Below are 12,111 nucleotides of genomic sequence, written 5' to 3'. Positions count from 1 at the left end.
GGGTTTGTCATTGTTATAACTCACCCTGGTGCGTGATGGCACAATGCTGTCCTCACAGAAGTGGATATAGGAGGTGACAGTGTCCGTAAACTTATCCAAGCTGTTAGAAGCAGCCTTCATTGTGTCCCAGTCTGTAGACTTCAAACACGTGCGAAGCTCCTCCACAGCCTCTTTGCTCCACAGTTTTTTGGTCCTCACGACAGGTTTGGAGAGCTTCAGCCTCTGTCTGTACGCGGGGATTAGGTGGATCATGACGTGGTCAGAAAGTCCGAGTGAAGCGCGGAGCACTGCACGATAGGCCCCGCTGATCGTGCTGTAACAGTGGTCTAATGTCCTCTCCTCTCTGGTCGGGCATTTAATATACTGCTTGTATTTGGGAAGCTCATGGCTCAGATTGGCTTTGTTAAAGTCCCCAAGAGCAATGATGAGAGAGTCCGGGAATGTCCGCTCCATGTGCAGTATCTGCTCCGCGAGTGCGCACTGAGCTGCCTGCGCATCTGCGTCTGGCGGGATGTAAACAGCGGCCAGGATGAATGAAGCAAACTCCCGCGGAGAATAAAACGGTTTGCAGTGCATGCGACCTTTATGCTCTGTGATGTGGTTTCTCTCGGTTGTCTGTGTGATGTGGTCACGTTCAGGTTTGAGAAATCCCGTTCAGCCCCTCTCTGTGCCCTGTGCAGACTCAGTGCTCCGGCCCGACAGGTGGCGGTGTTCACCTGTCGGCTGGCAGCAGCAGAAGTAGAAGAAGAAGACGCTGCTGTTAGACAGTCCGCCATTTGCTGACCCTCGGATCCTCCGGTAGCAGCTTCTTCCCAACAAATCTGCTACAGCTACACCTTCACCTGAAGCGGTACCTGCGCGCGCGGCACAGCGGCGGTGATGGCGGCCGACCGGCGCGAGGACAAAGGTGAGTGAGGAGGACCTTTGTTAGCATTAGCATTAGCCACGAGCTGCCTTTGTTTGATGCCGCTCGGAGCGGATCGTTAATCGATAATAACTGTGATGATCGATGCTGCTGACGGGCGCGTGACCATTTGATGTGTCGGTGCGTTAGCAGCTCGTGTTTGATCCATCACGACGCTGATGAGCGGCTCGCTTTCACTGCATCAGACTCCGATCAGAAAACTGCTGATTTTACGGCTGAGGCCGCTTTAAGCACGCCTGAGAACAGGTGGAACCGGAACCTAGTTCGTTTTGGGCCACAGTAAGCTCTGACGTGTTCGGGGGTGAGGGGTCAATGATTTGGTCGATTTTAACGACACATCTGATCGCATAAAAGCGAACTAGGGAGACTGTTTACAGGTAAACAGGCTGGTACAGAGCTGCTGCCCTGTGATTGGCTGAGACGTGTGGCTAAATCCAGCAGTGATCAGAGGAGCGTAAACACGACGAGAGCGTTAACGAGTCAGCTTCCTCTGTTTACCTGCTAAAACACTATGGTAATTGATGTTAAATCCCTCATCTGGACAGGACCAGGCGATGTTCAGTTTCCTCTGATGCTTTTATGGGCAGCGGAGATTTTTTTAAAGCAACGTGTTCCTGAAAGCTGTGAACAAAGCTCCAGATTTATTTCTTATAAGTTTTTATGTTAGTGTAATATCGATGGGTCTCTCTAACATTCATGTGGAGTTAGTTATGAGTCCTTTCCGACATGATATGTTTACAAACGTACTTTTATTGGGTCAACAAGTTGTGGACTACTTACTTTACATTGTGCCCGGCTGTGCCAAGATGAACTGATTGTTGCTTGTGGGCTCCAACAGGTATGCGGTTTCTCTAGGTTTACTTGTTAACTTTCATTCTTCAGATGTGAGAAATCAAATCTGATATATCAGCAGGTGTGTCACCCAGGCTTTGGTCTATAAACACCAACACAGACAGACAATAACAGAGTCCTCCTTCTGCCTAATCAGCCAGGTGTGCGTTACCTGTCCTTCTCACACGTGTGTGTGTGTGTCTGTGGTTTCAGATGGAGAGCTGAACGTTCTGGAAGATTTACTGACTGAAGCTCCTGATCAAGATGACGAGCTGTACAACCCCGAGACAGAGCGTGACATCAGCGACAAGAAAGGTACAGACAGTACTAAAGAGAATACTAAAGACAGTACCACAGACAGCACTACAAAGAATACTACAAACGGTACTACAGAGAATACCACAGACAGTTAAAGAAGATAGACAGTATTATAGAGAGTATTCTAAAGGTACTACTGTAGCTGGTACTACAGATGTTACTATAGCCTGTTAAACATACTGACACTACTAGACAGTATCACGAACATTCCTGACCTAAGTTATTAAAAACTGTGCATGTTATTAAGCCCTCATCGCTGTCTGTCAGGTACGAAGAGGAAGAGCGAGCGTTCTGACAGCCAGGATCTAAAGAGGCTCCGCTCCTCGTCAGGCCACGGTACTTCTAGGTCATCATCCTCCAATAAGAGAGCTCCAGGGCCATCTCTGTCCTCCTCTAAAAAGGCGTCGAGCCCTCGCGGCCGGCACTCCACCACTTACCGTCATGAGTATTATGATGAACGAAAGGGGAGACGTGGGGCCCGAGAGGTGACGAGGAGCCGTGGAGGAGAGGATGCAAGACGGCGAGAGTCCCAGAGAGGCCTGGAGGGTCTGAGTCAGGTACTGCTTACACTAAAAGTATAATTTTAACGGTTTCCAGTAGGGCTGCTCGATTATGGCAAAAATGATAATCACGATTATTTTCACTGAAATTGAGATCTCGATTATTTGACGATATTTATTTAACAATAACAATGTATTGAATAATGACTTTAAAGATTGTCAAAAAATAATATAAAATAGTGTGCAAATACTGATAACAGTGCAAATGTTTGCAATATAAAAAATAAATGAAAAATGTAAACATCTATGTTTAGTGAACTTTGTAGTGTTGCTCTGTGGTGCAGCTACGACACCGTAGCAAAGTTTACACACTGTGTCTACTTGATCCACGTCTGACTCCGCGAACCCATAATGTTTCCACACCACTGAAGTTTTTTTTTTACCTCTTTTCAACCAACGGCAGTCACTCTCCTCTCCAAATAACTTCTGCTTAGCTTTCCGAGCTTCCCTCGGGTCCTCTTAATTGTTGTGACGCGTGTTCAAAATGCAGAGAGGTGCGCTCGATTTGCCACACGGAGCAGCGCGAGAGTAAAGCACGAGGGAGGGGCTAATAATCGGCTCAGTCATTGTTAATGATCGTTGAAAGCCCAGATCGTAATCGTGATTAAAATTCGATTAATTGAGCAGCCCTAGTTTCCAGCCATTCGTATTAACTTCCTGTTTGTCTTCAGAAGTTACGCCGTGATGAGCGGCGAGCAAGTCCCCCCCCCCATGAGGAGGAGAACCAATCAGAGGACGAGACAGGAGCAGAATACGGCTCAGAACAGGCATCGGGCAGCTCCTCCCCCGCTGCTTCCCATGTAGAGGAGGAAGAGGAAGATGACCAGGAGGAAGAGGAGGAAGAGGAGGAAGAAGGTATGGAAGAAGAAGAAGAGGAGGAGGAGGAGGAAGAGGAAGGAGAGAAGGAGGAGGAGGATGAGGAGGAAGAAGAAGAGTACGACCGTCGTGGTGGTGAGGGCAATGACTATGACACACGTAGCGAGGCTGGTGATTCACGCTCCGCCTCCTCTGTCAGCTTCTCTGATGATGGCGAGTCAGCACACTCAGGCTCCGCCTCCGAGGCCTCAGGTAACCATAGAGTTAGTAATGTACATTTTTCTTTTCAAGGAGAAATAAAAAACGATGACGTAATATTTGAAATTACTGCTTTTAATTTGAAAGGTTCAGAAAAGAAGCGGGAGAAGCTGTCATCGTCGGTCCGTGCAGTTCGTAAAGGCATGGAGAGTAAGGACAATATTCCATGGTTACTTACCCGTTACTACACTTATACCTTTACTGAGTTGCAAGTAATCAGATTACAGCTATTTCCTGTGTTGTTGTAGATCCAACAAGCAAGCTGCGTTATATCCTGAGAGATGCCCGATTTTTCCTCATTAAGAGCAACAACCACGAGAATGTGTCACTGGCCAAAGCTAAGGTACACGTTGACCCCCTCGCTGTTCCCCATTGTTCCCCTTTTCAATCCATGTCACCTCCCTCATGGTTCCAACTGTCATTTTCTGTTGTCACCCCTCCTCCTTGTGTTGTTCCCCTCATTGTTCCCTCTCTTTCCCTTGTCTTCCCCAGTGTAGTTTGTGTCATTCCTTGTTGTTCCCCTCGATTTTCCCTCTGTCATCGTTCCCTGTCACCCCCTGTGTTGTTCCCCGTTTTGTTCTGATAGCTGAGGATGAATTGGTGTTTCTGGCGTTTACAGGGTGTTTGGTCGACACTGCCGGTGAACGAGAAGAAGCTCAATGCTGCCTTCCGCTCAGCTAGGAGCGTCGTTCTCATCTTCTCTGTGAGGGAAAGTGGAAAATTCCAAGGTATGAGGAAAAGAGGTTTTCAGTATCATATGTCGTTGTCTGTTCACCTTATTCACCTTATCCTCTTCTTAACTCTGATTGGTCTGTTTTGTCTTATCCTCAGGTTTCGCTCGTTTGGCGTCAGAGTCTCATCATGGTGGCTCTCCGATCCACTGGGTGCTCCCTGCTGGAATGAATGCCAAGATGCTGGGAGGAGTCTTTAAGATTGACTGGCTCTGCAGGTAAACAGCTCCATCCAGTAGGTTTATACTCTGTTTCTATTGGTTCCTGGTGAGTGTTTGACTTCTCCTAGACTGATCTCGGTCTCCGGTTCTGATTTTAAATTTTATGGACAAAATTTTATGGATGAACTGGAGGCAGAGGGTATTGGGTTGATTCTGGGCTTTGACCAACAGATCGAGGATATTGGCTTTGAAAATAACTACCTGTGAAACGTGAAATCCCTGGCTGGCTGGCTGCTGTTTGGGGTGTGTCCATGTCTTAGGTCAGCTCTTTAGCTCAGCGGTCCCCAACCCCCGGGCCAAGTCATTTGGTACCGGGCCGCGAGAGTTGAGGCTCGGGTGTGAAATGTATGGTTTTCAGGGTTTTTATCGGTTTTTAGCGTTATTTTGTTATCGTTTTTATCGCTAACTCGGTTTTCCTGGGTCTTTTCACGTGTTATGAATAAATCTCCAGGAGTCGCCACAGCAGGCTGCTCTGTGTTTTTGCGTTGGTGGATTTTGGGGCTCTGCCTCATGACGTTTGCTGAAGGTGTGAACCTCTGGAGCCACCTCTGCATAGATGTAGTTCACGTGTTGTGTGATGGTTCACCGCTGATGCCCTTGCTTGCTGCTTGCTGGCTACTTCATTCAGTGTTGTCTTCTTTTTTATTTCCTTTTCAGGAGGGAGCTTCCTTTCATTAAGACCGCCCACCTCTCCAACCCCTGGAACGAACACAAGCCGGTGAAAATTGGACGTGACGGCCAGGTCAGCTGACTGTTCTATTACGAATCACGTTTTCCTGTTCTATCACATGATGCAAATCTGTGTCTCTTTCAGGAGATCCAGCCGGACATTGGTGCTCAGCTCTGTGCCCTGTTTCCATTGGATGAGAACGTGGACATTCACCAGGTGGCTCGCCGCATTCGTCACAAACGTCGCACACCATCGGAGCCGCGGCCTCGGGGCCGACCACCACAACGTGAACCGGGAAGGTTAGCCAATCATCAAGCTCCTCCTCCCGCTTCCTGTTCTTCTTCTTCTGCTGTGACCACGGCGCCACCTGATGCTGGACGACGGAGACAGCCGCTGCCCTTAGCTGGCGGCTAGCTTTCCCGTGGCTCGCGTTGCTGGTTCTCTGGTTGTTATTTTTCCAGTCTGGAGCTTCCCGGAGCGAAGCCTCACTCTGCATCTTTGGTCGAGGTGTTAAAGTCAGGCAGGAAGTGAAGTCCTCGACAAGCGTTAAACAGCTGACGTCACAGAGGAAGTTTAACCCTTCACTTGAGTTTCATTTCCTTTGAAGTGTGAGCTGAGCAACATCTCTTTGTTTTATTTTGTAATTTTTAGCTGAATTTTGTTTTGTTTTTTTAGGTCTGTAGTCTTTACGTAGCTGAGCTGAAGTTTTGTTGTTGTTAAATTTGTCCTTTGAAGCTCTTTGTCTTCGCAGGATTTTGATACTTCAGAGGTTAAAAAGTGAAAATTTGTAGCTGGACTGAAGCTGACCCTTTCAGAATAAAAGCAGAAAGGACAAGCGTCACTGGCTGGACTGACGAAGGAGGGGGTGGGAGGGTGAGCGAGGTAGAACTAAAAAAGGAAGTAAGGGAGCATCTGAGACCCCAATGGACTGTTTCAGGTGTTTGACCGGGTTTTACAGGTTGGTCAGGAGGGGGCGGGGCCTCTGGACTGTATCCACTGAGGTGTGGTGAGTCTAAAGGGGAGGGGCCTCAGGACTGTATCCAGTAAGGTTGTGTGTTGTGGCAAGGCCTCTGGACTGTATCCAATGAGAAGTGTGGTGTGTTGGGGGCGGGGCTCCCTCTGGTTGTATGAGGTAAAGTTGCAGGTGCCTAAAAGACTGAAAAAAAAAAAAAATACCCCTGGACTGAAAAAAGTGACCCCTCCCCCACATGAAAGGACAGTCATGTTCCCCTCTTCCTCCCCTCTCCTCCCACTGGCACACACACACAGGACGGCGAGCTGGTTGTCGATGTGTGTGTGTGTGTCGCTCTGATGGACGAATACAGTGAGCATAAAATTAATCGAATGGACGGAGCGACAGAAAGACGACGCAGTTTGTCATTTCTGTTTAAGGACTGTTGCTGGTCTGGAAGGGGCGGGGCAGGGCTCACGGGGCGGGGCTTTGTGTATTGATTGACAGGACTGCACCATCATCATCATCACCCCTCACCTTTTCAAAATAAGAGGGTTTATAAAAGCCTTTAACATGGACTGATGAGGAGAAAAACTGTTTTTTTTTTTTTAAAGTGTTGCCCCTCCCTCATACGCAGCAGAAGCGGTATGTTGTCCCTTTCAGAGGTTCTTCTTCATTTGTTCTTTTTTTTTTTTTTTATTGTGTGTGTGTGTGTGTGTGTGTGTGTGTGTGTGTGTGTGTGTGTGTGTGTGTGTGTGAGAGAGAGAGAGAGACTTTGTCAGACTGCAGATTCTGTTTTCATCCTTCAGAGTGAAACTTTTAAAACGGGAGATTCTGTGTGGACATCAGTTGATTTAAAAATAAGCCAAAACAAATTTGGAACAGCACTGGAATAGGCCCAGAGCACAATGAGAATAGGATCGGTATATGGTTGGAACCGGATCAGAACAGGGCCTAAAAAGGACCAGAGTAGGGCAGGAACAGCACCTTAATTCAGCCAGAATGGGAATGGAACACGATCTGAACAGGGCTAGAATAGGACCAGAACAGGATTGAAACATGTTCATAATAGGACTGGAATAGGATCAGAACAGGATTTGAACAGGGTCTTTATCAGCGTCTGACTTTCTTGCGTTTAAACATCATGTTACAGACAAAGCTGTTTCCACGCACAAATTGAAGGTGTCACCTGGTGTAAATGTCCAAATCAGTCTGTCTTTATCCTCAAAGCTTTCTGTTACTAGACCTGTGTGATATCTGATTCGTCCAGGTAAGCGTCAGGTGAAGTCACAGGTGAAGTCACAGGTGAACCACACAGAGCGGCTGATTGTGTTGCAGTTCGAGTTTGTGTGTGAAAACGGATTTGGGGGAGGGTGGGGGATTTCTTCTTGTGTTGGAGTCTGATCTGAGGAAGTATCCGGTTTGTATTGGTGTGTGTGTGTGTGTGTGTGTGTGTGTGTGTGTGTGTGTGTGTGTGTGTGTGTGTGTGTGTGTGTGTGTGTGTGATGGAGTGTACCTGAGTGCATGTGTGTGTCTTACCTGTGGACTTGTTTATGTAGGCGTCGACCTGAAGAGTATGACCTCCACGGCAGGAAGCGACTGCGACCTGACGGTCCACCAGACTTCAGCCAGCGAGCAGGTTAATGTGCAGCTTCCATTTAAACAGCCGACTAAGACCCAGATTTTCAGGTGCAGGTGTCGAACACACCTGTTACCTGAATGTTTGCCATTCACTGTCACCTCAACCGAACTTTATGTGTCGTGCTTTTAGGGTTCATCCAGGACCTGAGGAGCCAGCCAGTGGACAGGTGAGACACACCTGGAATCGGGTTTCTTCTGTATTCCTCTTAGACCCTGAGTTGATGTAATCAGACTGATATTAGAAACTTCATCACATCTTCAAATGTCTTTGACCAGACATCCAGAACAAACGCTGCACTGTTCCTCCTGAATCTGAGTTTCAGCTGACAGCAGACTCTCCTGTACCCAGTCTTAGACCTTCCAGGTATATCCCCAGCTGTGATCCTTCTGGTTCACCTTATTACAAAGGGGATCATCACCAAAGTCTGTCAGTCCAGAGTTACTGGTGGGTATTTCAACCAAGACTGGCGCATGACGTGCAAGAACTGGGGACACATCCAGGAAGTCTTTTAGCTACTGTGATGGGCAAGTCATGCACCTGATCTTCAGACTCTGCTTCCTCTCTGGAATGGTTTGCAGAGGAATTTAGGAGATCCTCAGAGGTGTTCCTCCACCTCCAACTATACGTCCAGAGTCTAGCAAGCTCAAAAGGACTCTATTCAGCTCGATAGCTCCTCTGTTGTTCACCATATGGTTAAAGGGTTACCAGACGACAGGTACCAACCACTTTACAGCCACAACTCCATGCATCTGATCCAACTCTCCATCAGGTGGTGATCCGTTCACACCTCAGCTCCTCTCCTCACCTGAGGCCTTAGATCTGGTGATACAATTACAAAATTATGAACACCCTTAAGTTCAAACATGGTGTTCGTTATAGACGAACCAATAACAAAACACCACTCAGGTTCAGGACGAGCAGGTCATTCTTCCCAATCGTGCCAGATCGAGGTGACATTGTTGTTGCCCTTGGCAGAATTAAAGTGGAGCTTCTAGATGTTTCTTGGGGTGAGGTGCTGCTCTGTGCTCAGTCACGGAAACAACTCTAGTCCATGAAGGAACCCCTAAACATCCAGGTGCCGAACTCCAGTTCCAGAAGCTGAGCTGGCTTCTCAGCCTCACGTGCTTGCTCAGATTCCTTCCATACCACAAGTGTGACGTCCTCCATTCTTGTTGCCGGTATGGGCTGCTGGGACCAGACTGTTGAGGTCTGCCCCTGTGGTTGGCGCCCAACTACCACGGCCACGGCAGGTGGTCTATACCCAACCATCACACCCAGGCAGACCCACAGGACCGCATCCACACTAAACTCTGCCACCTGCAAGTCCCTTCATATATTGATCAGAAACTCCTCCACCATGATAAAGTGAAGATTCAAAGGATCTAAACTTTCGTCTTGAATTAAAAAAATAATAATAATAAAATTTGAAAGTCTGAATTTCTCATGAATCTGTTCTCTTTCCAGGCGATTTTCTGGCGTAAGACGAGACGTGTTTCTCAATGGGGTGGGTCCAAACGTTTCACTTCATTGATTACTTATCACTTCACTGATTGTTTATTGATTAGTCTGATTAGTATTGATTAGAGGTGTGGGTGAACATAAATAAAACTGTAAATGATTCAGTCTTTCCATTAAAAACAGCCCGTAATCATCACAAATACCACATGCAGATCATTTGATTTCAGACAGGAAGGGGTTTTCTTGTGTTTAGCTGTGTCCTTACCTGTGTTCACCTTTGTCCTTCTTGCTTCAGTCCTATAACGAGTATATGAGGGATTACCACCACAGTGTCGGCCCCCCGGCGCCCTGGCAGACTCTGGTATGAATAGGTTATTAATCACGTTCTGATCGATTGTTCCTGCCTGTGACAGATGATGAAAACATGCATTTTACCTGGAAGCAGGAAACTGTTTTTGTGTTTTAAGATGTTGCATGAGAATTTTCAGATTAAAAGCCTTTATTAAAGTCACTACAGACTGATCTAATGATGATGCCACGTGTGTCATCAGGCGGGCTATCCCGGCGTGGAGCAGCCACCCCCACACCATCCACCCTACTACCACCACAGCCACCCACCGCCTCCCCCTCACCAGGCCTACCACCATCATCACCACCCACCCCTGCCACCACACGAGGCCCCGCCCCCTCGCTTCAGAGATAAGCAACGAGCACCGCAGCACCGCGCCTTCACGTCCAGCCCAGTAAGTTCACTCAGTCCAATCAGGCGTATTGATTAGTGATCAGCACAGCCTCTTACTGTTTTTTTGTTTTTGTTCACCCTCCTCCATCATACAGCACGACTATGACATGCGAGTGGACGACTTCCTGCGGCGGACGCAGGCAGTGGTGAGCAGCCGGCGGGAGCGAGAGCGTCAGCGTGAGCGTGAGCGAGGTGGCCCGCGCCGTGACAGAGAGCGAGAGCGAGTGAGGGATAGAGACAGAGAAAGAGAAAGGGACAAGGAGAGGGGGCGGTACCGCAGGTGATCTGATGACATCACTTCTTGGCAGCCTGCACTGCTTTTTTTTCTTTTTCTTTTTTTTCTTTTTTTTTTTTGGCAGCCCGCACTGCTTTTTGACTGGTTTGCTGTTTTTGTTGAAAATTATGAATTAAAAACAAACAAACTGAGTGATGACATCATCAGTTTTATGTGAATAAAGTGAAAACTTGTACAAAGAAATATTTGGTCAAAACTTTTATTTTGGCAGCCTGTGTGTGACTCCTGGTGCAGTGCCAGATTTCCCACAATGCTCTGTGTTCATTTTTTTTTTTTATGTTTTGAGAGTCTGGTGATGCCCAACGTGAGGGTGGAAGCAATCTAGACCCAGTACTCAGATCTAAGATGTCATAAGATAATGGAAGAAACTTTTATTATGAACATGTTTCTGTAACAATTTCTCATTTTATTCTGAAAAGTAGTGCAGTGTTTCCTGTTAAAGCTTTCAAATTAAATGTTTTTAAGTATGAAACTCATCCTGTTTCCCTGTTTTCTTCACTTCCTGTTTGGGGAGTTAGGACGCACTAAGTGGGGCTCCCTGCACATCCACGTAACGCTTCATATTCCTGCTTCCTCCCAGGAAGAGCTGCACAGTGATGACTGTAGGTGACCATCATCATCATCATCATCATCTGGTCCAGTCTGTAGTCTCCATGATAGTAGTTGTGTGCATTTATGCAGTTTTAGCAGTAGTTAAGTCTCCAAGTGAAATATGAGCTGTTAGCCACAATAATTAAAGATGAATTGTTCTTCAGATGAACTAAAGTTTGGTCCGGGTGTATATTCAGGTGAGGATACCTGCCTCAGAGAGTAGTTTTGATACGTCACAGTGGGCGACCAAGGGGCAAGAACTGGAGCACCATTTTCGGGATCACCATTTTAAGATCATCCAAATTGGCTGCAGGACATGCAGCGTGTGGATAAAGCATCAAACTGAGACCTTCTTCACCTTGTGGTAGTCAACACAACCGTGTAGACTAAAGATGTTCCTGGACTAATGTCTTAGTCGACTAACCATGGAAAAAATTTTTTGACTAATCGACTGGTCTAGCACTAAGAAACACTCAGATATGAAGTTACATTTGAGAACTGTTTAATGTAAGCTGACAACAACAAAGCTGTTTTAAACCATTAATCCCATTCTTAAATAATGAACCATGATGCTTAACTGTGCAGCATCTTATTGTGCATTAGCAACATTACATGTTATACTCCAGACAGCGAGGCAGAAAAACACTTAAAATAAAATGATGTTAAATATGATATGAAAAACATGTTACGACAAAAGTTAACGTGTTATTAAAATATAACAAATGAACATCCGAAAAACTGCAACTGAAGAGTGCGACGTGCATTATGAACAATGAACGCTGTTCACCCACCCACTTCTATAAAGGTTAAAATCTAAAATAAAACAGTAAATCATTTAGTTGTTTTCTTCTGCTAATCTGAAGTGCAATCTCTCCAGCATGTCCCGGGTCTACACTTGGGGGACTCCTCCCAGGAGAACCTTACCCAGGAGGCGACAGTCTTAGATGTCTCCTTGTGATGTGGAGGAGCAGTGGTTCTACTGTGAACTCCTCCCAAATGACTGAACTCCTCACCCTATCACGAAGGCACCGTCCACCTTTTGGAGAAAGCTTTCCACCACTTGTATCTGAAATTTCATTCTGATAGAGTAAACTTACATTT

At 46.7% G+C, this 12,111-nt stretch overlaps 1 protein-coding gene across 2 annotated transcripts; it reads left to right on the top strand.

Annotated features, from left to right (window-relative positions):
• Window positions 1-551: 551 nt before the first annotated feature.
• On the top strand, window positions 552-10,602 carry ythdc1 (YTH N6-methyladenosine RNA binding protein C1). Of its 2 annotated transcripts, none has more exons than XM_026174920.1 (16): window positions 552-907; window positions 1,970-2,071; window positions 2,342-2,631; window positions 3,309-3,702; window positions 3,796-3,858; window positions 3,957-4,051; window positions 4,328-4,436; window positions 4,540-4,657; window positions 5,318-5,402; window positions 5,475-5,629; window positions 7,842-7,921; window positions 8,054-8,090; window positions 9,389-9,428; window positions 9,678-9,743; window positions 9,934-10,125; window positions 10,220-10,602. In XM_026174920.1, exons 1-16 carry the CDS (start codon window positions 880-882, stop codon window positions 10,406-10,408), a joined length of 2,043 nt encoding a protein of 680 aa, XP_026030705.1. In that variant the 5' UTR covers window positions 552-879; the 3' UTR covers window positions 10,409-10,602. The 2 variants fall into 2 exon arrangements, with proteins under 2 accessions (XP_026030705.1, XP_026030704.1); XM_026174919.1 differs by having other exon boundaries at window positions 553-907; window positions 3,306-3,702.
• Window positions 10,603-12,111: the final 1,509 nt, after the last annotated feature.

The sequence above is a fragment of the Astatotilapia calliptera genome, chromosome 7 (genome assembly GCF_900246225.1).
Source record: "Astatotilapia calliptera chromosome 7, fAstCal1.2, whole genome shotgun sequence".
NCBI classification, from domain to species: domain Eukaryota; kingdom Metazoa; phylum Chordata; class Actinopteri; order Cichliformes; family Cichlidae; genus Astatotilapia; species Astatotilapia calliptera.
Note: the sequence above shows the minus strand (reverse complement) of the source record. Positions and strands in the feature narration are given on the sequence as shown.

Excerpts from the sequence above, each read along its gene's own strand:
- ythdc1 (XM_026174919.1), top strand. The coding sequence starts at position 880 with ATGGCGGCCGACCGGCGCGAGGACAAAG. Across the intron at positions 3,859-3,956 it reads AGTTCGTAAAGGCATGGAGA|ATCCAACAAGCAAGCTGCGT; the intron begins GTAAGGACAATA and ends GTGTTGTTGTAG. Across the intron at positions 5,630-7,841 it reads CCACAACGTGAACCGGGAAG|GCGTCGACCTGAAGAGTATG; the intron begins GTTAGCCAATCA and ends TTGTTTATGTAG.